At 37.2% G+C, this 24,607-nt stretch overlaps 3 protein-coding genes and 4 non-coding genes across 7 annotated transcripts; all 7 read right to left on the reverse strand.

Moving 5' to 3' along the window:
* Nucleotides 1-2,420: 2,420 nt before the first annotated feature.
* On the reverse strand, nt 2,421-2,615 carry LOC125582675. The gene has a single exon (XR_007320131.1). It is a non-coding gene; the product is annotated as a U2 spliceosomal RNA (small nuclear RNA).
* A 265-nt stretch (nt 2,616-2,880) lies between these two features.
* LOC125581519 (inactive protein kinase SELMODRAFT_444075-like) lies at nt 2,881-3,945 on the reverse strand. The gene is made up of 5 exons (XM_048747128.1): nt 3,848-3,945; nt 3,696-3,772; nt 3,454-3,601; nt 3,210-3,359; nt 2,881-3,127 (listed from the first exon to the last, which is right to left on the reverse strand). Exons 1-5 carry the CDS (start codon nt 3,890-3,892, stop codon nt 3,083-3,085), a joined length of 465 nt encoding a protein of 154 aa, XP_048603085.1. The 5' UTR covers nt 3,893-3,945; the 3' UTR covers nt 2,881-3,082.
* Nucleotides 3,946-13,596: 9,651 nt separating this feature from the next.
* Nucleotides 13,597-13,791, reverse strand: LOC125582719. The gene has a single exon (XR_007320175.1). It is a non-coding gene; the product is annotated as a U2 spliceosomal RNA (small nuclear RNA).
* A 4,941-nt stretch (nt 13,792-18,732) lies between these two features.
* Nucleotides 18,733-20,492, reverse strand: LOC106379833 (F-box/FBD/LRR-repeat protein At5g56420-like). Its single transcript, XM_048748686.1, has 2 exons — nt 18,920-20,492; nt 18,733-18,819 (listed from the first exon to the last, which is right to left on the reverse strand). Exons 1-2 carry the CDS (start codon nt 19,769-19,771, stop codon nt 18,733-18,735), a joined length of 939 nt encoding a protein of 312 aa, XP_048604643.1. The 5' UTR covers nt 19,772-20,492.
* Nucleotides 20,165-20,359, reverse strand: LOC125582798. The gene has a single exon (XR_007320250.1). It is a non-coding gene; the product is annotated as a U2 spliceosomal RNA (small nuclear RNA).
* A 131-nt stretch (nt 20,493-20,623) lies between the features above and the next one.
* LOC125581520 (inactive protein kinase SELMODRAFT_444075-like) lies at nt 20,624-22,121 on the reverse strand. Its single transcript, XM_048747129.1, has 6 exons — nt 21,830-22,121; nt 21,594-21,754; nt 21,442-21,518; nt 21,199-21,346; nt 20,953-21,102; nt 20,624-20,870 (listed from the first exon to the last, which is right to left on the reverse strand). Exons 1-6 carry the CDS (start codon nt 21,915-21,917, stop codon nt 20,826-20,828), a joined length of 669 nt encoding a protein of 222 aa, XP_048603086.1. The 5' UTR covers nt 21,918-22,121; the 3' UTR covers nt 20,624-20,825.
* A 100-nt stretch (nt 22,122-22,221) lies between these two features.
* Nucleotides 22,222-22,416, reverse strand: LOC125582641. Its single transcript, XR_007320098.1, has one exon. It is a non-coding gene; the product is annotated as a U2 spliceosomal RNA (small nuclear RNA).
* Between the last annotated feature and the right edge of the window lie 2,191 nt (nt 22,417-24,607).

The raw sequence follows: 24,607 nt of genomic DNA on the forward strand, positions 1-24,607 counted from the left end.
CATCCTCAGACGATCGCCACTACCATCAAACTTCATCTTCTGAAGTTTCTCTAAGACATCCGCTTCTGTCACTTGCAGACCCTTTTCCTTCCCATCCTTTGTCTTCTTTACCTTAAAATACTTTCTCGCAAACTTCATGCTCGCTATGCTCGGATAGTTTTCTGGATATGAGTGATAGTATAAACCAGAGAGGAGACTATGTTCCCTGATGGAGTATCTAATTGGAACACCGTTTACCTCAAACCAAGCTTGTCGACCATTTCCTGTATGCATAGTACGAAGTAGCAACATCCACAATCCCATCACTTTTCTTGTTGGGGTACAATCCATGTGGAATATATGCTTGAACTGAGGATGATCCTGAAACCAACTCTTCTCTGAGGCCTCTAACTTTTTAATCGTCTTCAGAAAATCGTGTTGATGGCACCTTGAGGAGAGCTTGCAACCCTTTCCATAGTCGCTCGGTTTGAAGAAAAAACCAGCAGGTCTGGCAGCTTCTACGGTCATATCATCCCTCTCAACCTGAAAAACACAAACAAAATACACTGAATAAATAACTGAGTTATACAGCACAAAATCACTTAGTTGTACCAGTTACACTAATTAAATGAAAAATAATATTACTAGTTCTACCAGCAACCCTAGTTATACAACGACAACAACATCTCATTAAATAGTTATACAAAATACTTCTCTAGTTATACCAGTAAGACTACGTATAAGAAGCGTAGTTGTACCAGTTATATTACTTATAAAAAAAGTGGTTTTACTAGTTATCTTGAATCTGTTTACAACATATTATTACCTGTTGAACTAGTTTCATTCTTTTAGTTGTACTAGTAATTCAATACTAAGTTGTATTAGTTAGACTAATTATACTTTTCATAGTTATACCAGTTATATTAGTTATAAGAAGTGTGGTTGTACTAGTTATACTAGTTCCATTGATTCTGTTTTACAACATATTATTACCAGTTGAACTAGTTTCATTCTTTTAGTTGTACTAGTTATTCAATATTCAGGTGTATTAGTTAAACTAATTATACTTTTGATAGTTGTGCGAGTTATATTATTTATAAGAAGTGTGGTTGTACTAGTTATACTAGTTCCATTGATTCTGTTTACAACATATTATTACCAGTTGAACTAGTTTTATTCTTTTAGTTGTACTAGTTACACTACTTATATAATTACTACATATTTCTTAGTTCAATGCTATCATAAATAATTCTAAAACCATTTTAAATTGACTTGTTTACCGTTCTTGGAGCGTCATTATCAACGACAACCTCGGGTGCGTTTGAATCTCTGTTGTTAGATCCAATCTCCTCACCGTTCTGCTTGTCTACACGATGTGAAGGACTCTTTGTGGAAGAGCCTGAGGTTACTCGAGGTTGTTGTTGATTCTCGGCCTCACTCGCTGCATGAGTTGGTGTTGGCGATTTTTGTGGCTGACTCGGAATCACTGGGCGTGGTGTACCCTCGCTATCGCCCTGAGAAGGCAATTCTGCTGCTGGTGTGGGGTCATGAACGCCTTGATGTTCCGGTGAAGATGCTGCAGTTTCTCTCACACGGTTCCGAGTCCTCTTGGATGGATTCGACGAGGACCCACCGTCCAGACCACTGTCTCGCTTCCTCTTCTTCTCTGGGGTTTCACTCCTCTTCGCCGGTTTTCTCTTTTTCTTAATGGCGGCTCTCCTTTTCGCTGCCGCTCCTTTTCTTCTTTTCACGTCGGCGTTCTTCTTCTTCTCCGACGCTTCCGCTTTTTCTTTCATCTTGGCGACCTGAGTTTTTGGCGACATTGCACACACGAAATTGGATACGAAATTGGAGATAGGGATTGTTGTTTAGAGATGATTGTGCTTGAATCTAAGTTTGATTAGAGATGGGAGTTTAAAATCGTGGTGGTTATGGGAGAGAGAGTTTGAAATCGTGAGTGGGGAAAGATGAAATTGGGAATATAGGGTTTTCATGTTGGGTCGGGTCGGGTTAATGGGTTTCGGTGATTGGGTTTGTAAATAAGATGAAGTTTCTTGGTTACTTAGTCTTTTTCCCTTATTTTCGATTTTTTTTTTAATTTTTAAACAAAAATACACATGGGTCCATAATAGATTTTTTTGAACTCTTTTGTCTCTTCCCAGCATTTGATCCAAATAGGTGGTCGAAGGAATATGAGATTAACCATAATTCTTCGAGGGGTTAACGACAGTGGATCATTGGATCCAACCTATCATCTTGTGGGCTTGTGAATATATTGAAAACCCTAACTCCATTATGCTGGGCCTTATTTCACCACTAAAATCACATTGGCTCGTTATAGCTCACTTGAACTAAATCACATGGAGGTGAGAATGGTATAAATTGATTACCTGAATATAAAATTTTATAAGTTAAGGGACCAAAATTTAAACTGAGACTTGGCGGGTTGAACCGACCCTTGCAATAGTGCAACGCAAGGACGACTCATGAAAGACCAGATAGCAAGCTATTTTAATGGGCTTTCTCCTTTAAAAAATAGAGTTAATATCGTGTGACCCGATAGACCACATATCAGATATTAAACTGATAAGAACAGATACTACACTTGATCTTAGCCAAAAGGCCGAGAAAGGTATGATTTGCCAAGTCTCCGTGCCTCTTCTTTTATACTACTCCTCATGCCTCACATGCTTGTTTCTTTAGCGATGTGGGAGTTTTAGAGATTTAAGACAAAACGTAACACTCTATCTACATTTGCGGGTTTGTAACCGACAGTAACGTTAAGCCTAAAAGCCAAATCTTTGCGAGATTTAATTAGTTTTACAGATCGAAATAAAAGAGAGAGCCAGTTTCGCAGATTTTCCATTCTAGTCTTCTTTTTTTTTCCATTCTAGTCTTCAGTTTTCGAATAAGTTTTGCAGCAATCTTATATATAATAAATTACAAACTTCACTGATCACCTACACAAAGCTACAAACAAACTTGACTTGAATCTTTGTCTCATTAACAAACTTTTACATATAACAGAAACAATACTCATTAACAAGAAAGCTGTAAAAACTCTAAATAGTCTAGAAACTCCATGCCTTTCCCTGTGTAGCTTCTATATTGGACTCATGACAACGTCTCCTTCTAACATCCGCAACACCTTAGACAGAGAGACAAAGAAGATTAACATTCGAAAATTTTGATTAGTAAGTGTTTTTGAGGGATGAGATATGGCAGCAAACCTGAGACATTCGTGGCCTTGAGTTAGGGTCACGGCGAATGCAGAGGTAAGCACATAACGCCATACAGTAAACTTCTTGCTCAGAGTAACAATTCATTAAACGCGGATCAAGAAGCTCTTTAATGGCTTGCTTCTGCAACAGCGGTCTTGCCTGAAAACAAAACAAAACAAACATCAATATATCTTCCTTGTAAAGCATCAGAGCCTTTACAGACTGAAGCTTTGATGTTCATTTGGACTTTTACCCATTCGGTGAGACACTGTTGACCTTTAGGACGCTTAATGTCCATCGCTTTCCTTCCTGTGATAAGCTCAACTAACACAACCCCAAAAGAGTACACATCTGCTTTCTCTGTAATCTGTCCACTTTGTGTATATTCAGGTGCCAAGTACCTACAGAAAAGAAACAGAACTTAAAGCTTCATTAACGTGTCCCACAAGTAAATCAAAAAGGTGATTATCTCAATGTTTATGCCATAAACAGTACCCGAAAGTTCCAATTACTCTTGTCTCCACTACTTTATCACCTTCTGGTTGCCATCTCGCTAGTCCAAAATCTCCAACCTATATATTTGTTATAATGTTTCAAGCTTGGCACACACGCAAAAGAGCAGAAAAAGTTAAGATGATTATTATTACCAAAGGCTCAAAGTCATGAGTGAGGAGTATGTTATTAGGACGCATATCCCTATGAACAATGCAACCAACTCTACACTCTTCATGAAGGTATCTCAACCCACAAGCACTACAAGAAAACAGCGGTATTCTAACGGACATTCCGACGGAAAATGAAATTCTCGGAATATCCCGAGAAATTTCTGAGGAAATTCCGAGGAAACACAAAATTTGGTTTCCTCGGAATTTCCTCGGAATATACCGATGGATTTCTGAGGAAATACTAATCCGTCGGAATATTCCTATGGAATACCAAGGAAAAACGTATTCCTCGGATAAAACCGATGAATTCCGAGGATATATTATAGCCGTTAGAGAGCCGTTGGGGGATTTTTAAAATTCCGAGGAAATTCCGACGAACTAGCCGTTGGCGTCAGAATTCCGTCGGAATTTCCTCGGGCTGTCGGTAGGATTTCAACTATAAATACAAGCACCTCTCTTCCTCTTCATTCACTCCATATCTTCATCCTCCCTCTTACTCTCTTTACACACGAATTTGATTCATAAAAAACATGTCTTATTCAAATTATTTTCGTTCTTGGATCGATCGACCTCATTTGGATCCGAACACGAGATTGCTTACGGAAGAATACCAACGAGGTATAACCGAATTCATGGGGTTAGTTCACCGACATCCGGAAGCAAAAACAGGTATGTTAAGATGTCCTTGCTCTAATTGTAAAAATAGAAAGGTTATTAAAGAGTGGGATGTTTGGACTCATTTATATTTGAGTGGGTTTACACGAAGTTACAAAATTTGGTATCATCATGGGGAAACAGATTATGAACAAGGTAGTACTAGCGAACCTCAGCCAGCGGTTAGATTAGAAGAACCAATTAGAACGGATGTAGATTGTGGTGTATGTACTGAGCAGATGGTAAATGATCATTTTAGAGGGGAAGATTTACCCAATGCACAAGCTAGGAGATTTTATGATATATTGGATGCTGGAAAGCAACCATTGTATGAAGGTTGCAGAGATGGTCATTCAGCTTTATCATCTGCTACAAGATTGATGGGCATTAAAACATATCATAATTTGGCTGAAGACTGTGTGGATGCGATTGCTGATTTTGTAAAATGTATTCTACCCGAGGATAATGTAGCTCCTGGTTCATACTACGAGGTTCAGAAACTCGTAGCTGGTCTTGGTTTATCGTATCAGGTAATAGATGTATGCAGCGACAACTGCATGAATTATTGGAGGGTGGATGAACAGCGGGTTACATGCAAATTTTGTGGAAAGCCTCGTTATAAAGATACGAGTGGAAGAGTTCCAGTGCCATATAAAAGGATGTGGTATTTGCCTTTGACGAAAATGTTGCAGAGGTTGTATCTGTCTGAACGCACAGCGCAACCAATGAGATGGCATGCGGAGCACTCAACAGATGGTGAGATCAGACATCCTTCAGATGCAAAAGCGTGGAAGCATTTCCAATCAAAGTATCCCGACTTTGCGTATGAGAGAAGAAATGTATACCTTGGATTATGTACTGATGGTTTCAGCCCGTTTGGCAAGAGTGGAAGACAGTATTCTCTATGGCCAGTCATTCTTACACCATACAACCTACCCCCAAACTTGTGCTTGCGATGAGAGTTTTTGTTTCTCTCGATTCTCGTTCCCGGACCAGAGCATCCTAAGAGATCACTTGATGTGTTTCTTCAGCCACTAATATATGAGTTGCAACAACTATGGGCTCAAGGTGCTGAAACATACGATGTTTCGTGTAAAGAAAACTTTCAAATGCGGGCAGTACTAATGTGGACAATAAGTGATTTTCCAGCATATGGTATGTTATCTGGATGGACAACGCATGGAAGGCTATCATGTCCATATTGTCAAGATAACACTGATGCTTTCCAACTAAAACACGGAAGGAAAACGTGTTGGTTTGACTGTCATAGGAGATTCCTACCACCTGATCATCCATATCGTAGGAGTAGGAATTTGTGTACGAAGAACAAGAGGGTGTTTGACAGTCCACCTCTGGAAATTTGTGGGAAAGATTTGAAGACACAACTAAGAGATTTTGGTGCAGAAAGGACGCCAGACGTCGGTGGACATGAGCGTTTTCCGGTAGATGCTGTTGGAGACCTACATAACTGGCACAAAAAAAGTATTTTCTGGGATCTGCCATACTGGGAGGATCATCTGCTAAGGCATAATTTAGATGTCATGCATATTGAGAAGAACTTTTTTGACAATCTCATGAACACGATCCTTAATGTTCAAGGTAAAACAAAGGATAATTTGAAGTCAAGACTGGATTTAGTCGATATATGTGCTCGTTCAGAACTTCATGTTGATGAGAATGGTAGGGCTCCTTTTCCCATATACCGACTTGATGCAGAGAGAAAAGATGCGTTCTTTGATTGGATTTCAAACGATGTGGAATTTCCAAACGGTTACGAATCTAATTTGCGTAACTGTATCGACAGAAAGGAAGGAAAGTTTACTGGCTTGGAAAGCCACGATTGCCATGTAATGATGCAGCGCCTCCTTCCGTTTGCCTTCAAGGAACTATTACCACGAAATGTTCATGAAGCAATTGCAGAGATAAGTGGTTTCTTCCGCGATTTATGCACGAGATCAGTGACTCTTGAAGGTATTGAAAATTTGAAGACTAACATAGCCGTGATTCAGTGCAACCTTGAGAAGATATTTCCTCCCTCATTTTTTGATGTTATGGAGCATCTTGTTATTCACCTGGCAAGAGAATTGGAACCTGGTGGTCCTGTGCAGTATAGATGGATGTATCTGTATGAGCGGTATATGTTCCATTTGAAGAAGATGGTGAAAAATTTAAGTAGGGTGGAAGGTTCTATAGTCGCACAGATGATCGATGAAGAAACTTCAAACTTTGCCGAGTACTACTTTCCAGAAGAAGTTCAGATCAAAAATAGAAGACCTGCTCGGCATGATGATAGAGGCGAACGGGCAACATATCATGTTACGGTTCCAGACATTTTCACAGACGTTGGACGACTTAGCGGAAAACCAAAGGACCGTCGACTTACTGAGCAGGAGTGCAGTAATTTGCAAACATATTTGCTCACCAACTGCGAAGATGTTCTTCAATATGAGAGGTAAATAAATTAGCTTACAAATTTTTATTTTAACAAGTTGAAATTTAAATCTTAATTAATTACATTATTGTCATCATATGTACAGGATTTTCATGGCAGAAAAACGGTTCGAATATAGATACGCCACAGAAGACGAGCTAGAAGAAATGAAGCAGAGAGAATTTTCTGGATGGATGTTTACTTATGTGAGTGCTTTAAACAAATTAAAATATCATTTATCACATATTTATACTAATTCACATTTATTGATATAACATATATATGTGCTATTAATATAGGTGTCTGCTGGTTTGGCCAGAGGTGAAACATTTGACGATTGGATACGCGAGATGGTCGTTGGACCAAAATTTGTTGTGAAGTCATATCCGAGGTTTTGTACTCGAGGATATGCATTCACAACTCAGAAGAGGAGACGTTCGTGTGCGACTTATGATGCTGGCGTTTGTTCTGCATCAGGAGATGATGTATACTACGGACACATACGTGAGATTTTGGAAATCAAGTATTTGGGCATGGTTGGATTGCGCTGTACTGTTTTCTATTGTGATTGGCACGACAACACTCTAGATCGAGGTGTGAGAACAGATGCATTTGGTGTTACATCAGTAAATTCGAGGCGAAAGCTGCAATATTATGATCCTTTCATTCTTGCTTCTCATGTCATTAAATGTTAATTATTTAGAATGATTCATCATCATGTGTATTAATTTATAATTTTACTAATAATTTTTTTTAATGTTACAGGTTTGTTATATCAAGTACCCCCGGGTAAGGAACAGAGATGATCCATGGGTTACTGTTACAAGACTCAACCCGAGAGGCCGAGTTCAGGGAAGTTCTGAGCTGGAAGACCCACTACAACCAAGCACATCCGGCAACTTAAGTGCAGCAGAAGATTTAGCTGGAGTTGGCCTTGTTGTCGATTTAACCGACTTCGGAGAGGAAGCCGTCGTTCACGTAGAGGATGAACCAGTGATTGGAGAGTTTCACCAAGATCCAGATTCAGATTCATCTGGTGATGATGACTCGGAAACAGACTAGCATCGTTTTTTTTTTTTTTAATAAACATTCCGACGGAATTCCGAGGAAGATAAGGTTTTCCTCGAAATTCCCTCGGAATATTCCGAGGAAATTCCGAGGAAATAGGGTTTTTAAACCGAAAACAACGTTTTGCGGTTTGAATAACACTTATATAGCCCTTATTAAGTGTCTTAGACTGATTATGAAGTCAAAAATTTGTTCCTTACCCTATAATAAACACTTTTCCGATTGTATGAACGAAATCCCCACAACATAAGAGAAACACTTATACACTTTAATGAACGGTAAAGGGAATACTTTCAATTCATTTTGAAATTTGTTATTTCATGGTTTATGATTATCTATACAAAGAATCCTCAATGGTATGCATTACAATTGTATAAGAAATGAAATACGGCAAAAAAATTGATGTTTTGAAACCCCAAACCCTATTTCCTCGGTATTTTCTCGGAGCATTCCGACGGAATTCCGAGGAAGATAAGGTTTTCCTCGGAATTCCCTCGGAATATTCCGAGGAAATAGGGTTTTTAAACCAAAAACAACGTTTTGCGGTTTGAATAACACTTATATAACCCTTATTAAGTGTCTTAGACTGATTATGAAGTCAAAAATTTGTTCCTTACCCTATAATAAACACTTTTCCGATTGTATGAACGAAATCCCCACAACATAAGAGAAACACTTATACACTTTAATGAACGGTAAAGGGAATACTTTCAATTTGTTTTGAAATTTGTTATTTTATGGTTTATGATCATCTATACAAAGAATCCTCAATGGTATGCATTACAATTGTATAAGAAATGAAATACGGCAAAAAAAATTGATGTTTTGAAACCCCAAACCCTATTTCCTCGGTATTTCCTCGGAACATTCCGAGGAAGATAAGGTTTTCCTCGGAATTCCCTCGGAATATTCCGAGGAAATTCCGAGGAAATAGGGTTTTTAAACCGAAAACAATGTTTTGCGGTTTGAATAACACTTATATAACCATTATTAAGTGTCTTAGACTAATTATGAAGTCAAAAATTTGTTCCTTACCCTATAATAAATACTTTTCCGATTGTATGAACGAAATCCCCACAACATAAGAGAAACACTTATACACTTTAATGAATGATAAAGGGAATACTTTCAATTCGTTTTGAAATTTGTTATTTCATGGTTTATGATCATCTATACAAAGAATCCTCAATGGTATGCATTACAATTGTATAAGAAATGAAATACGGCAAAAAAAAAAATTGATGTTTTGAAACCCCAAACACTAGTTCCTCGGTATTTCCTCGGAATAATCCGACGAAATTCCGACGGATATTTTAGTATCCGTCAGAATTTCCTCATAATATTTTCATTTAACCAGGCAAATATTTCGCGAAAATTGAAATTATAATTCCGACGGAATCCGTCGGACCCTAGGTTTTATAACCACAAGCCGCTTCTTCTTCCCCATTTCTCTCTTCTTCCTCTGCGCGGCTCCTCTCTCCTCTCCGGCGATTTCCCCCTGAATTCCGACGATATCTTCGGCGATCTCCCCCTTCTCTTACATAAATCATGTAAGGACCCTATCCCACTCTCTTAGGTTCTATTTGTTAGGTTTTTGTGTAGATTTGATAGATTTTTGTTAGGGTGATTGGTTAGGATTGTGATTTGGTTGTATAATAGGTTTAGAATTGTGATTTGGTTGAATAATTTGTTTTGTTGAATTGATTTAGAATTTTTTCATAATTTTTTTATTTTTTTCGTATTTATAAAATCGATTTTTGTATATAAATTCAATTTTTGTGTATAAATTCGATTTTTTTATTTTATAAAATGATTTTTGTATATAAATTCAATTTTTAGGATTTTACAAAACGTTTTTTTGTATATAAATTCGATTTTTTGGACTTTACAAAACATTTTTAAGATCTATAAAACTTTGTTTGTGATTAAAAACTATTATTTAGGATTTAAAATATATATATATATATATATATATATATATATATATATATTATAAATTTCTATATTTATCAAACATTTTTAATATCTATAAAAAAATTTTGTTGATTAAAAACTATTATTTGGGATATTTTTTTAAAAAAATATATATATATATATTTATATTATATAAATTTCTATATTTATTAAACATTTTTAATATCTATAAAACTTTTTGGGTGATTAAAAACTATTATTTGGGATTTTTTTTAAAAAAAATATATATATTTATATTATATAAATTTCTATATTTATTAAACATTTTTAATATCTATAAAACTTTTTGTGATTAAAAACTATTATTTGGGATTTAAAAAAAATTATATATATATTTATATTATATAAATTTCTATATTTATTAAAAAATTTTAATATCTATAAAACTTTTTTGTGATTAAAAACTATTATTTGGGATTTTTTTTTTAAATATATATATATATTTATATTATCTAAATTTCTATATTTATTAAACATTTTTAATATCTATAAAACTTTTTTTTGTGATTAAAAACTATTATTTGGTTTTTTTTTAAAAAAAATATTATATATATATTTATATTATATAAATTTCTATATTTATTAAACATTTTTAATATCTATAAAACTTTTTTTGGGATTAAAAACTATTATTTTGGATTTTTTTTTAAATAATTTATATATTTCTATATTTATTAAATATATTTTTTTTTAATTTACAGGTCTCATGATGATCAGACCCGGCATCGACAGTGTCGTGGTCGTGGTGGTACGGGGAGCCAGTCTCGGGATTCCAGCCATTTTCAGGATTCCTCTTCGCCCCACAGCTCCTACCATACATCTCCCTCTGCTGCACCCGCTCCTGCTCCTCTCGCTCCTGCTGCTGCAGCCGCTACTGCTCCTCCGGGTCCTCCGGGCGTGATGAGTGTTGCGGAGTTGGTTCGACAGTCTGGTCGTGACCATCTTCCCTATCTCACTCCGTATCCACATGGACGGGGTCAAACATGGTAATTAAACATATTTGTTTTCATTAAAATTTGATTCATTATTAAGCGTTTGTTCTTTTTATTAGGTTCAACCTATCCAGGAACGGGATCAGCGCATGGATCAACCGTATGATGTACTCGGCCCTCGACAAGGGACATCCGACTTTCACTCACTTCCCTACCGACAAGCAGCATCTGTGGTTTCGTCAGTTTGCGGTAAGTATTCTAATTTTTTACTTATATTTTTAATCTTTAATATAAATTTTCTACAAATTGTGTTTTTTTTTCAGCAAGAGTTCAACTGGAATTCCGATGAGACACTCTTTATCTATCACCACTTCGTCCATAAAGTTATGGACAACTACGGGAAGCAGATCCACGAGTGGAAGAAGAAGGGGGAAATCAATAAGGTTTGATTTAATTTATTAAACAATTTTTTAATTTATTAAACTATTTTTTAACTTATTAAACTATTTTCTTTTTTTTTTTTATTAAAAGGTCCCAAAGTCGATAAACAACACGGTCTGGACGGAGTTGTGTGCGCATTGGGATAAGGAAGAGATGAAAGAAACTTCTTCCACCAACTCCACCAACCGCAGGAGCGACCGTAAAGGGAAGGGCGTCTTCAAGCATAACTTGGGTGCTCAATCTATTGCCTCTCTGGGAGATCGCATGGTAAGTTCAGCCGCTTTTTCTTCAATTATTTAAGTGTTGAAATTTTATTTTTTGTCCATTTCTTCTAATTACTAATGTTTCTTTAATTTATGTTTTTTTCAAGGCGGAAGAAAATGATGGCGAGCCGGTTGATGATCTTGCCCTAATGAAGAGGGCGTATACCAACAAGAAGACCGGCCAGATTGATGACTGTCTTGTGAGGAAAGTGGTCAGCCTTGTCCAAACTCAGGTGCAAGACGAAGTGTCTCAGCTTCAAACCGAGGATGACGCTTCGACGGCTTCGACCAACTTGTCCTGGTTTCGAATCAACGAAATCGTTGAATCCGTAAGTTCTTTTTTTTTAAAGTTCAATTCATTTATTTCTTGATTTAAATTTGTAAATTTGCCTATTTTCTATTTCAGTCGGTTCCAAAGAAGAAGGGACGTTTGGTCGGTTTGGGTCGTCACACCCGGTCGGTTCCTCCTTCTTCTGCACCACCGCCTTTTGTTGATCCAGAAGTACTTACGGCTCAGTTGAAGGACAAGGATGATCGCATATCTTTGTTGGAGACCCAGATGGCGGCTCAACAGGCGGGCTATGAGGCACAAAGGAGGCTGAACCAGCAAATGATGGAGATGATGCAGAGGATGTACCCGAACGAGGTGTTCCCGGATGTGCCAGACCCGTAGTTTTTTTTTTCCAAAAACTCGGAATGTTTTATTTTTATTTGTGAAACTTTGAATATTTTCGAATTTTAATTTTAATTTTATATTTTCGAATTAAAATTTCAAAAATTTTATTTTTTTAAAAAAAATTAATTTTTTTTAAAAAAATTATTTTTTAAAAAAATTTCGAGGAACGGGGTCCGTCGGAATATACCGAGGGACATGTTCCTCGGAATATACCGAGGGACATGTTCCTTGGAATATACCGAGGGACATGTTCCTCGGTATATTCCGAGGAACATGTCCCTCGGTATATTCCGACGGACCCCGTTCCTCGGAATATACCGAGGGACATTTTTCTCGGAATATACCGAGGGAAATGTTCCTCGGAATATTCCGAGGGACACCGTTCCTCGGAATTTTCCGAGGGACACTTTCCTCGGAATTTTCCGAGGGACACTTTCCTCGGAATCTTCCGATGAAAATTCCGAGGAACATTTCGTCGGAACTTCCGAGGATTGGACCATCGGAAAATCCATCTAAATATCCCGAGGAAGCTCTCCCTCGGTATATTCCAAGGAGCTTTCCGACGAAAATGTGGTCCTCGGAAACTCCTCGGAAATTTGTTTCCTCGGAATTCCGTCGGAAAATTCCGACGGATTTCCGAGGAAAAATGAATTTCCGAGGAGTTATTTCCGAGGACTTGTTTCGTCGGTATGTCGTCGGAATAACGTTATTCCGTCGACATACCGACGATTTTTTCCCTCAGTATGTCGCTGTTTTCTTGTAGTGGAGCTGCTCCAACCACATTCTTTTGCCGCCCTGACCATCCTAACGGCTCTTTCCCCAAACCTATAAAACTTTCCTTTATTAGAAACTTTTCAGAACAAGAAAAACAAGAATGTTGCTAGAAGTAGAAAGTTTTACCATAAAGATGAGAATGCAAAGAACCATTGCAGATATACTCATAAACCAGCAGTCTCTTCCCATCCTCCACACATAGTCCAATGAGCATTACAACATTCCGATGCTGTGCACAGCTCAAGACCTCAACTTCAGAGCAAAACTCTTTGTCACCTTGTGTGCTAGCAATCTTATACTGTTTCACAGCAATGATTTGACCACCTGGTAAAGTTCCTCTGTGAACCGAACCAAACCCGCCTTCAGCCAAGAAACTCCCTTTAGAGAAACCCTTTGTTGCTCGTTATAGCTCACTTGAACTAAATCACATGGATGTGAGAATGGTATAAATCGATTAATAAAGGGACCTGAATATAAAATCTTATAAGTCAAGGGACCAAAAATTAAACTGAGAATTGGCGGGTTGAGCCAGCCCTTGCAATAGTGCAACGCATGGGCGACTCGTGAAAGACCAGATAGCAAGCTATCTTAATAGACCTTCTCCCTTAAAAAATAGAGTTAATATCGTGTGACCCGATGGACCACATATCAGATATTAAACTGATAAGAACAGATACTACACTTGATCTTAGCCAAAAGGCCGAGAAATGTATGATTTGTCTAGTTGCTGGCTTCATTATTTATACCACTTATCATGCCTTCCATGTCTATTCTGTTAGCGATGTGGGACTTTTAAACAGTTATGACAAAATAAAACACTCTCTCTGTCTTAGTGAGTTAGCCAATTGTCCTGAGAGTAATTGGAAGAAAGAGGGAGTTGTCCATCGTCATATGTATCTTATACCTCCTGCAGCAACTATAGTTGATTAAATATTCCTCTGTTTGTTCGTTAATAATATTTTAGTGTTGTTACAAAATCATTTAGAAAAGGTATCTCTATCTCAGTTTGAAGGTATGTAGTATAGACAATGCACAAGACAAAACTCAATATTCTCTTAGAACCAAAGAAGCTCCTCTGTGTTCTTTCTGTCAACAATGAAAAGAACTTCCAACAATAATAAAGTAAAATTAAGTTTCATAACATAAGAACATTGCATCCTTAGACTCACTTCGAAATGTAGTTTCCGAGTGAGATTCACAGCAAAGATTCTAGGAACTGTTAAGACAACCAGTAAGTCGAATTATAAGCTGACATGAAGTTGAAGCCTTAGGCACAGATTCCAACTCCTTGATCCTCAGCAGCCGTTTCTCCCCGGAACGACCACCTGAATATACAGAGATCTCAGCGGTTTGTAAAGAACGATTTCTTTCTCTTTCTCTTCCTCTGTTCCTTTGTAACATTTCCATCCAAAAGTTTTAAGATGGAAGGACAAGCATTCAGGAACCGAGCTCGGATTAGAGAACAAAGGTGGTGGATCCTTGAACTCTTCGGCTTTACACCTCGTATGCGGAGAAACAGGCCATTTTATTCTCCAATGTATCTCCTGGAGCTTGAGAACTTGTAGTTTAGGGCAATGTTTGAGCAAATGCAGAAGCAGATTACGTGACATTTTTCCGTAAGTAGATAGTTTCAGATGACGAAGCCGCTGAGAAATTGTATCCGCAAGAAGCAGAACCTGGACGCCAAAACATTACAAGGATTACCAAAAAAGTGTTCTAAATAAAACTGGAGAGAGATACATGGCAAGTTTTAGACATAGCAATTTGTAACATCCCTCTTTTCCTCCAAATTTTATAAAATTATTATACATAAATCTTATAACCCCCAAAGTGTAAGAAGAAACATTTTATTAAAATTTACTATAAAATGTTTAGGGTCCTGTGAAAGATATGAGGGAGTTACCTTGGTAGGATATAAATGTATGGAAAGAAACTCCACAGAAGTAAGAAATCTGAGAAGCTTGTCAGTTTGAGAATAATCAACATGGAGACTAGCCTCCACCAAGTTGTGCAGATCCTCATAAAACTCGAAATTGCTACCGTTGATGTATACCTCTAAGTACTTCAAAGAAGGAGCATTTATCTTGAATCTAGACTTATTGCTAGGATAAGTGCGAACCGAAGTATAATCTTTTATCTCCAATCTCTCGAGAGAAGGGACCGATATGGTGAATAAAGAAGAGCAAGGGTGATCAAAATGGAAACCATAGCGGGGGTCAGTGGTCAGGGCCGGCTTAGGCACAAGGGCAAGGGGGACGTGGGCCCAGGGCCCAATTTTTTTTTTGCATAGTTAGTGTTAAAATGGGGCCCGATTTTGAAGAAAAAATTAAGAAAAGAGGTCCAAAATTTTTAAAATCCATAATGTATATGTAAATTTTTTTTGAAATTTTTTTTTGCCCAAAGGCCAATAATTTACTTGAGCCGGCTCTGTCAGTGGTAACGCTATCCAAGGAGAGATCGTTAATAACAGGACAATCCGACATTAGCCTGCAGAAATCTATTTCCCCACGGAACCTCACACGTGTGAGGTGCATACTTTTCAGGGACCGGGGACTCATCGGTAAAACCATAGCCTTCGATGCTGTGGAGTTTCAGGACCACAATTTTTTGGAACACTGTATTTCGGATGAAGAGTGTTCCCTCAGTTTGAGGGTTTGGGTTTGGAGAACTGGAGCTTTGACCTCCTAAATTTTTTTAAAAGCTACTTGAGCTAATTTTAGGACGAGAGTTTGCACGTACTCAATATCAGCTTCCACAGAGATTTCCATTGTTTGGAAGTATGCTTGTATTCACTGCATTGGTTATGGGGACTAATGAGAGGATTAGTCAGAGCAACTCGTCAGGTAGATGACTGATCCTATCTGAGAATTTAACATCTTGGTGGATTCCTAATTTTGCAGCTTTCATTGCCCTCCCTCCTCCCCCCTCCCATTTGTTTTTTAGACCAAAAAAATATTAACTATGTCCTAATAGATTAATCTTACATGCTTTATGTTCCATTAAGCTAATTATTTTCAAAAAGGAAATAATGCCCTTAAATTTAATTCTAGATTCGAAATTACAATTAACAAAACAATTGTAAATATTAAAATATAATAAATAATTAAAGTAAAAGAAAACATTAAAAATCCTCAAATAAAAAAAAACTAAACCTACTATCCCACGATTTTTTTTTTCTGAAAAATTGATTTTTCGAAACTGATTATTCTTATCTGTAGAATACAATAAATCTGTAGAACTCGGTTTCTATAGGTTTTTATATTTATAGTAATGTGTAGATTTGATTTCTACAAGTTTTAGATTTACAGTAAATCTGTATAACTCATTTTCTACAAGTTTTTAGATTTATATTAATATGTAGATTTGATTTCTACATGTTTTAGATTTATAGTAATTTGTAGATTCCAATTTCTACAGATTTTAGAGCGATAGGTTAAGTGCGGAATGTGAATTTATAAATATTTTTAAGAGTACTATTATTTACGTAGATCACGTATTCTAAACATAGTAGATTCAATAAAAAAATAGATTTTATTTTATACTTTGTAGAATGTCAATTCTACTTTCTGTAGTATATAATTTGAAATTATGATTTAAACATTTTTAAATCTGAAAAAATACCACTAAGTTCTTTTTTTAACATTGAATCATTCATTGTAATATAAGTTCATGACTAAATTGGTTTTACATGAGTGCAGAAATACATACTGCGAAGAACACCAGTAAAAAAACAGAAAACAACAACTATTAGAAGCTTAGCTATGTTGATACCAGTAGGTACCATTCAAAGATAAACTGCGACCAACTTCAATCCATCCGGATTCGAGGATAATTGTCGAGGTAAAATGCAGTTGAATTGATAATCATCATATGAACTTAGGTAAAATATCACTAAGTTCATATGGCTAGTTGATCAAAAAAAAAAGTCCATATGGCTATTTCATCTGTAATTACTATTTTTTCAATTTTTTTTTACTTTGTAAAACTATTTATTTGATTTATTTTCGAAAATATTAAAGGACATTAGAGGCAAAAATGGTACAAAATAGAAATTAGGCTAATGGGATATGTTACCATTTTTTTACCTAAAAACAATTTTTTCCAAGAAGAAAAAGGTGAAATTATTCTAGAGCCATGTTCAAAAACTCGGCCAACTCGGCCGTACTGATTTGTGGTAATCGGCAAAACAAATAGTTCCTCTCAAAAATCTGTTTTTTTTTCATTTTTCACGTGAAATATCAATGGTTACTTACTAGATCTACCATACTTTGTTAATTTTAATGAAAAGAAAGGAAGAAAACGAAAAGAAAGCAAGAAAAACGATAAAGACCGTGAAGAAAGTCTTTGACGGCGAGATTTTAAGATTTGCAGACATTTTCTAGGGTAGAAGATAAGGGTAGTTGTGTCATTTACTTTTCATTAATGATAAAAATCAAAAAAAACCATTGGCTTTTACAGATGGAGGTATTGAACCCAGGTCCCAGCTTGTGAACGGAACAGCTAGTACCACTGGACTAAACGACACTTACTGAAATTTTAACAATAATGATATATTTATATCTACATAATTTATAAAATTACAAAAACTAATCCCCAATTAATCGTCGATTAATCTCCGATTTTTTAGTTACTCGCTAGGCCCAAGGTGCCCGCCCGACTCACGCCTAGCGAGATTTCGAACATGGGTCTAGAGATTGGAATGAGCAAGATCGTCAGTTAAAAAGGAGAAATAAAAACCCTACTTGGTGACGCAGATCATAAACCTTAATAAATTGCTTTTATTTTTTAATGTATCTATAATGTGGGCTCGAAAGCCTGGACTCTAAAAGTTATAATTTTACATAGTAAAATAATTGGGAAATAATGCGAAAAATAACCACAACGAATATTTAACTTGCCAATTACCACCTCACTGATCTTAAAATACACCCATTTTCGAAATAGTATTTCACCATATTTTTGAAATAGTATTTCACAATGTTCTAAAAATCGGTCTAAGCGCATATGCAGAAAATTGGCGCTTCCTAGGCGACAAACCAGTTATAGCCGAAACTATTTTCTTAAAATCTGATTTATGTAATTCAAAGCATGGCAAAGTGGATTATAATTGTTTTTGGCTTCCTACTCAGTCACAAGATACAGAGCAATGAAAAAAATAAGCTATCACAACTTCTGATATAATTTCACGTTCAAACTTAATTGGACAGTTTTCAACACTTTGGTAAGATTAGTTCTCAGCCCATTGTAAGCTCGCATGCTCTTAAACTTCTGGTTGCAATTTCCACTTCCTCAAACATCTGATGTTTGCGTACGAAGCTGACTGAGGAAGGATAGATAGTTGCACTCACTAACTGCTTCGCATTGTTCAAAATATAAACCGCCACTTCTTTCTCAACTTTTGTGGCCTTCATAGTCACTCCACTCAAAAGTTTTGAGATGTAACAACATACATTCAGGAACATGCCTTGGTTGCATCCAACGAACATTACGATCCACAAGAATCCAATGCTCCTCCGATCAATAAATTTCACTATTAAACTAGAGAAACCAAACATGATTTTTTTTTTGTCACAGAGAAACCAAACATGATTGATTTGAGAAATTGGGGGTTAGAGAATAATTAACGTACCAGGACAAGCTTGAGGGCTTGTAGTTTAGGAGAATGTTGGAGCACACTCACAAGCATATCCGTCCAGCTGTCTATACATGAACGTAGCTAACAAAACTGTACCACGAGGATACTGAGCATGTACATAATAATATAAGCAAAGGAAACAATGTATTAAAAAACAATTTATTAAAAACTAGCTAATGATATAAAAGCTAGTAAGAACAAGTTACCTCTCCATCTAAGCATACATAAAGACGCCTGACAAAGGTAAAAGACTCCAGGACGTTGGCGTGGTAGGACATAGATTGAAGATTGGCCTCGACGAGTTTGGGAAGATTACCGATTCGTTTAAGTTCACCAAAGTAGTCCACAATGTCCAACTGCTTCAAAGACTGGGAATGTATCACGACCAAATGATCATCAGGTGGGGACTCTCGCACCGTATTCCTAACGGATAAACTCTGTAAGGAAGGCAAGTTCACAGTGAAAGTCGCCACATTGTCTCTGTGACAAGTCTCTACAACTAAATCATCAAGGATGGGACAGTTTGAAACAATCCTAGAGAAAGATCCATCGTCTGAGTACTTGACAGATAGAAGGCGCAACTTCGTGAGGGATGGAAAGCTTAACCGACAAGGAACTTCCGAAAGAATCACCCTACGGAGTTGTAAAGTCTCAAGTGTCTCGCATCTAAACAACCTACTCGGCAAGTTAACAAGACAATGATCATAACAGAAACTTATTTTCAAGTCACGCACAAAGCGATCGACTGCGATTCTAACCCATAAACCAATCTCCCAAGGGCTACATTCTGTCGCGCTGTTGAGATGAACCCTTTCTAGGACAGCTGCTTTGTGTAATAGCAAAGTCCCTGACACAAACTGCGACAGGCTTCTGACATGGATTTCATTAATCTCTTCATTTTCCTCCTCTGAGAAATCCTCAAAGACAAGACCTGGCACCAGTGTCCAAAGAGACAGCCATCGTTTAGACAAAATGCTCGTAGCCACGGCACATTTGGTCGGGACAAAGGACAGTATCTTGATGAGTAAATCATCTGGCAATTGACTTAACCTATCCATAACAATGCTTTGCTTCTTTTTTTTTTTTAATTTCACTTGCCAAATACTGCAACCAAAGACGAAAAGATAAAGCCTTCTCTACTTGAAACACGACAGGAAGGTTGTCGTGAAAACACAAAAGAGTATGGAGCAAATAGGTGGTCGAAGGAATATGAGATTAACCCTAATTCTTCGGGTGGTTAACGATACTGGATCATTGGATCCAACCTATCATCTTGTGGGCTTGTGAATATATTGAAAATATGTTGGACCTTATTTCACCACTAAAATCACATCGGCTCGTTATAGCTCACTTGAACTTAAATCACATCTGAAAATGGGTAAATCGATTAATAAAGGTACCTGAATATAAAATCTTCTAAATAAAAGGACCAAAATTTAAACTGAGACTTGGCGGGTTGAGCCGACCCTTGCAATAGTGCAACGCATAGACGACTCGTGAAAGACCAGATAGCAAGCTATCTTAATGGGCTTTCTCCTTTAAAAAATAGAGTTAATATCGTGTGACCCGATGTACCACATATCAGATATTAAACTAATAAGAAAAGATACTACACTTGATCTTAGCCAAAAGGCCGAGAAAGGTATGAGTTGCCAAGTCTCCGTGCCTCTTCTTTTATACTACTCCTCATGCCTCACATGCTTGTTTCTTTAGCGATGTGGGACTTTTAGAGATTTAAGACAAAACGTAACACTCTATCTACATTAGCGGGTTTGTAACCGACAGTAACGTTAAGCCTAAAAGCCAAATCTTTGCGAGATTTAATTAGTTTTACAGATCGAAATAAAAGAGAGAGCCAGTTTCGCAGATTTTCCATTCTAGTCTTTTTTTTTTTTCATTCTAGTCTTCAGTTTTCGAATAAGTTTTGCAGCAATCTTATATATAATAAATTACAAACTTCACTGATCACCTACACAAAGCTACAAACAAACTTGACTTGAATCTTTGTCTCATTAACAAACTTTTACATATAACAGAAACAATACTCATTAACAAGAAAGCTGTAAAAACTCTAAATAGTCTAGAAACTCCATGCCTTTCCCTGTGTAGCTTCTATATTGGACTCATGACAACGTCTCCTTCTAACATCCGCAACACCTTAGACAGAGAGACAAAGAAGATTAACATTCGAAAATTTTGATTAGTAAGTGTTTTTGAGGGATGAGATATGGCAGCAAACCTGAGACATTCGTGGCCTTGAGTTAGGGTCACGGCGAATGCAGAGGTAAGCACATAACGCCATACAGTAAACTTCTTGCTCAGAGTAACAATTCATTAAACGCGGATCAAGAAGCTCTTTAATGGCTTGCTTCTGCAACAGCGGTCTTGCCTGAAAACAAAACAAAACAAACATCAATATATCTTCCTTGTAAAGCATCAGAGCCTTTACAGACTGAAGCTTTGATGTTCATTTGGACTTTTTTACCCATTCGGTGAGACACTGTTGACCTTTAGGACGCTTAATGTCCATCGCTTTCCTTCCTGTGATAAGCTCAACTAACACAACCCCAAAAGAGTACACATCTGCTTTCTCTGTAATCTGTCCACTTTGTGTATATTCAGGTGCCAAGTACCTACAGAAAAAGAAACAGAACTTAAAGCTTCATTAACGTGTCCCACAAGTAAATCAAAAAGGTGATTATCTCAATGATTATGCCATAAACAGTACCCGAAAGTTCCAATTACTCTTGTCTCCACTCCTTTATCACCTTCTGGTTGCCATCTCGCTAGTCCAAAATCTCCAACCTATATATTTGTTATAAAGCTTCAAGCTTGGCACACACGCAAAAGAGCAGAAAAAGTTAAGATGATTATTATTACCAAAGGCTCAAAGTCATGAGTGAGGAGAATGTTATTAGGACGCATATCCCTATGAACAATGCAACCAACTCTACACTCTTCATGAAGGTATCTCAACCCACGAGCTGCTCCAACCGCAATCTTTTGCCGCGCTGACCATCCTAACGGCTCTTTCCCCAAACCTATAAAACTTTCCTTTATTAGAAACTTTTCAGAACAAGAAAAACAAGAATGTTGCTAGAAGTAGAAAGTTTTACCATAAAGATGAGAATGCAAAGAACCATTGCAGATATACTCATAAACCAGCAGTCTCTTCCCATCCTCCACACATAGGCCAATGAGCATTACAACATTCCGATGCTGTGCACAGCTCAAGACCTCAACTTCAGAGCAAAACTCTTTGTCACCTTGTGTGCTAGCAATCTTATACTGTTTCACAGCAATGATTTGACCACCTGGTAAAGTTCCTCTGTGAACCGAACCAAACCCGCCTTCAGCCAAGAAACTCCCTTTAGAGAAACCCTTTGTTGCTCGTTATAGCTCACTTGAACTAAATCACATGGATGTGAGAATGGTATAAATCGATTAATAAAGGGACCTGAATAAAAAATCTTATAAGTCAAGGGACCAAAAATTAAACTGAGAATTGGCGGGTTGAGCCAGCCCTTGCAATAGTGCAACGCATGGGCGACTCGTGAAAGACCAAATAGCAAGCTATCTTAATGGACCTTCTCCCTTAAAAAATAGAGTTAATATCGTGTGACCCGATGGGCCACATATCAGATATTAAACTGATAAGAACAGATACTACACTTGATCTTAGCCAAAAGGCCGAGAAAGGTATGATTTGTCTAGTTGCTGGCTTCATTATTTATACCACTTATCATGTCTTCCATGTCTATTCTGTTAGCGATGTGGGACTTTTAAACAGTTATGACAAAACAAAACTCTCTCTCTGTCTTAGTGTTAGTGAGTTAGCCAATACTAGCTGTTTGTCAAATCACAGACAGACAGTTTGATAATCTTTTTGGCTTCTCGGAAACAGGTTTTTTCCTGAGAGTAATTGGAAGAAAGAGGGAGTTGTCCATCGTCATATGTATCTAATACCTCCTGCAGCAACTATAGTTGATTAAATCTTCTCTATTTGTTTGTTAATAATATTTTAGTGTTGTTACAAAATCATTTAGAAAAGGTCTCTCTATCTCAGTCTGATGGTATGGACTATAGACAATATACACAAGACAAAACTCAATATTCTCTTAGAACCAAAGACTCCTCTGTGTTCTTTCTGCCAACGAGGAAAAGAACTTTCAACAATAATAAAGTAAAATTAAGTTTCACAAAATAAGAACATTGCATCCTTAGACTCGCATCGAAATGTAGTTTTTGAGTGAGATTCACAACAAAGATTCTAGGAACTGTTAAGACAACCAGTAAGTCGCATTATAAGCTGACATGAAGTTGAAGCCTTAGGCACAGATTCCAACTCCTTGATCCTCAGCAGCCGTTTCTCCCCGGAACGACCACCTGAATATACAGAGATCTCAGCGGTTTGTAAAGAACGATTTCTTTCTCTTTCTCTTCCTCTGTTCCTTTGTAACATTTCCATCCAAAAGTTTTAAGATGGAAGGACAAGCATTCAGGAACCGAGCTCGGATTAGAGAACAAAGGTGGTGGATCCTTGAACTCTTCGGCTTTACACCTCGTATGCGGAGAAACAGGCCATTTTATTCTCCAATGTATCTCCTGGAGCTTGAGAACTTGTAGTTTAGGGCAATGTTTGAGCAAATGCAGAAGCAGATTACGTGACATTTTTCCGTAAGTAGATAGTTTCAGATGACGAAGCCGCTGAGAAATTGTATCCGCAAGAAGCAGAACCTGGACGCCAAAACATTACAAGGATTACCAAAAAGAGTGTTCTAAATAAAACTTGAGAGAGATACATGGCAAGTTTTAGACATAGCAAATTTGTAACATCCCTCTTTTCCTCCAAATTTTATAAAATTATTATACATAAATCTTATAACCCCCAAAGTGTAAGAAGAAACATTTTATTAAAATTTACTATAAAATGTTTAGGGTCCTGTGAAAGATATGAGGGAGTTACCTTGGTAGGATATAAATGTATGGAAAGAAACTCCACAGAAGTAAGAAATCTGAGAAGCTTGTCAGTTTGAGAATAATCAACATGGAGACTAGCCTCCACCAAGTTGTGCAGATCCTCATAAAACTCGAAATTGCTACCGTTGATGTATACCTCTAAGTACTTCAAAGAAGGAGCATTTATCTTGAATCTAGACTTATTGCTAGGATAAGTGCGAACCGAAGTATAATCTTTTATCTCCAATCTCTCGAGAGAAGGGACCGATATGGTGAATAAAGAAGAGCAAGGGTGATCAAAATGGAAACCATAGCGGGGGTTAGTGGTCAGGGCCGGCTTAGGCACAAGGGCAAGGGGAACGTGGGCCCAGGGCCCAAATTTTTTTTTGCATAGTTAGTGTTAAAATGGGGCCCAATTTTGAAGAAAAAATTAAGAAAAGGGGCCCAAAATTTTTAAAATCCATAATGTATATGTAATTTTTTTTTGAATTTTTTTTTGCCCAAAGGCCAATAATTTACTTGAGCCGGCCCTGTCAGTGGTAACGCTATCCAAGGAGAGATCGTTAAGAACAGGACAATCCGACATTAGCCTGCAGAAATCTATTTCCCCACGGAACCTCACACGTGTGAGGTGCATACTTTTCAGGGACCGGGGACTCATCTGTAAAACCATAGCCTTCGATGCTGTGGAGTTTCAGGACCACGAGTTTTCGGAACACTGTATTTCGGATGAAGAGTGTTCCCTCAGTTTGAGGGTTTGGGTTTGGAGAACTGGAGCTTTGACCTCCTAAATTTTTTTAAAAGCTACATGAGCTAATTTTAGGACGAGAGTTTGCACGTACTCAATATCAACTTCCACAGAGATTTCCATTGTTTGGAAGTATGCTTGTATTCACTGCATTGGTTATGGGGACTAATGAGAGGATTAGTAAGAG

This window comes from Brassica napus, chromosome C2 (assembly GCF_020379485.1).
Source record: "Brassica napus cultivar Da-Ae chromosome C2, Da-Ae, whole genome shotgun sequence".
In the NCBI taxonomy this organism is placed as follows: Eukaryota; Viridiplantae; Streptophyta; class Magnoliopsida; order Brassicales; family Brassicaceae; genus Brassica; species Brassica napus.

What these genes read in the sequence shown, in the direction of transcription:
- LOC106379833 (XM_048748686.1), bottom strand. Translation starts at nt 19,771, where the DNA reads ATGGATAGGTTAAGTCAATTGCCAGATGATTTACTCATCAAGATACTG. An exon ending in ATGTATGCTTAGATGGAGAG is followed by an intron (nt 18,820 to 18,919) that starts GTAACTTGTTCT and finishes GTACATGCTCAG; the next exon opens with TATCCTCGTGGTACAGTTTT.
- LOC125581520 (XM_048747129.1), bottom strand. Translation starts at nt 21,917, where the DNA reads ATGCTCATTGGCCTATGTGTGGAGGATGGGAAGAGACTGCTGGTTTAT. An exon ending in AACAGTGTCTCACCGAATGG is followed by an intron (nt 21,103 to 21,198) that starts GTAAAAAAGTCC and finishes TTTTGTTTTCAG; the next exon opens with GCAAGACCGCTGTTGCAGAA. An exon ending in CAAGGCCACGAATGTCTCAG is followed by an intron (nt 20,871 to 20,952) that starts GTTTGCTGCCAT and finishes TCTCTGTCTAAG; the next exon opens with GTGTTGCGGATGTTAGAAGG.
- LOC125581519 (XM_048747128.1), bottom strand. Translation starts at nt 3,892, where the DNA reads ATGCGTCCTAATAACATACTCCTCACTCATGACTTTGAGCCTTTG. An exon ending in CTCATGACTTTGAGCCTTTG is followed by an intron (nt 3,773 to 3,847) that starts GTAATAATAATC and finishes ACAAATATATAG; the next exon opens with GTTGGAGATTTTGGACTAGC. An exon ending in CAAGGCCACGAATGTCTCAG is followed by an intron (nt 3,128 to 3,209) that starts GTTTGCTGCCAT and finishes TCTCTGTCTAAG; the next exon opens with GTGTTGCGGATGTTAGAAGG.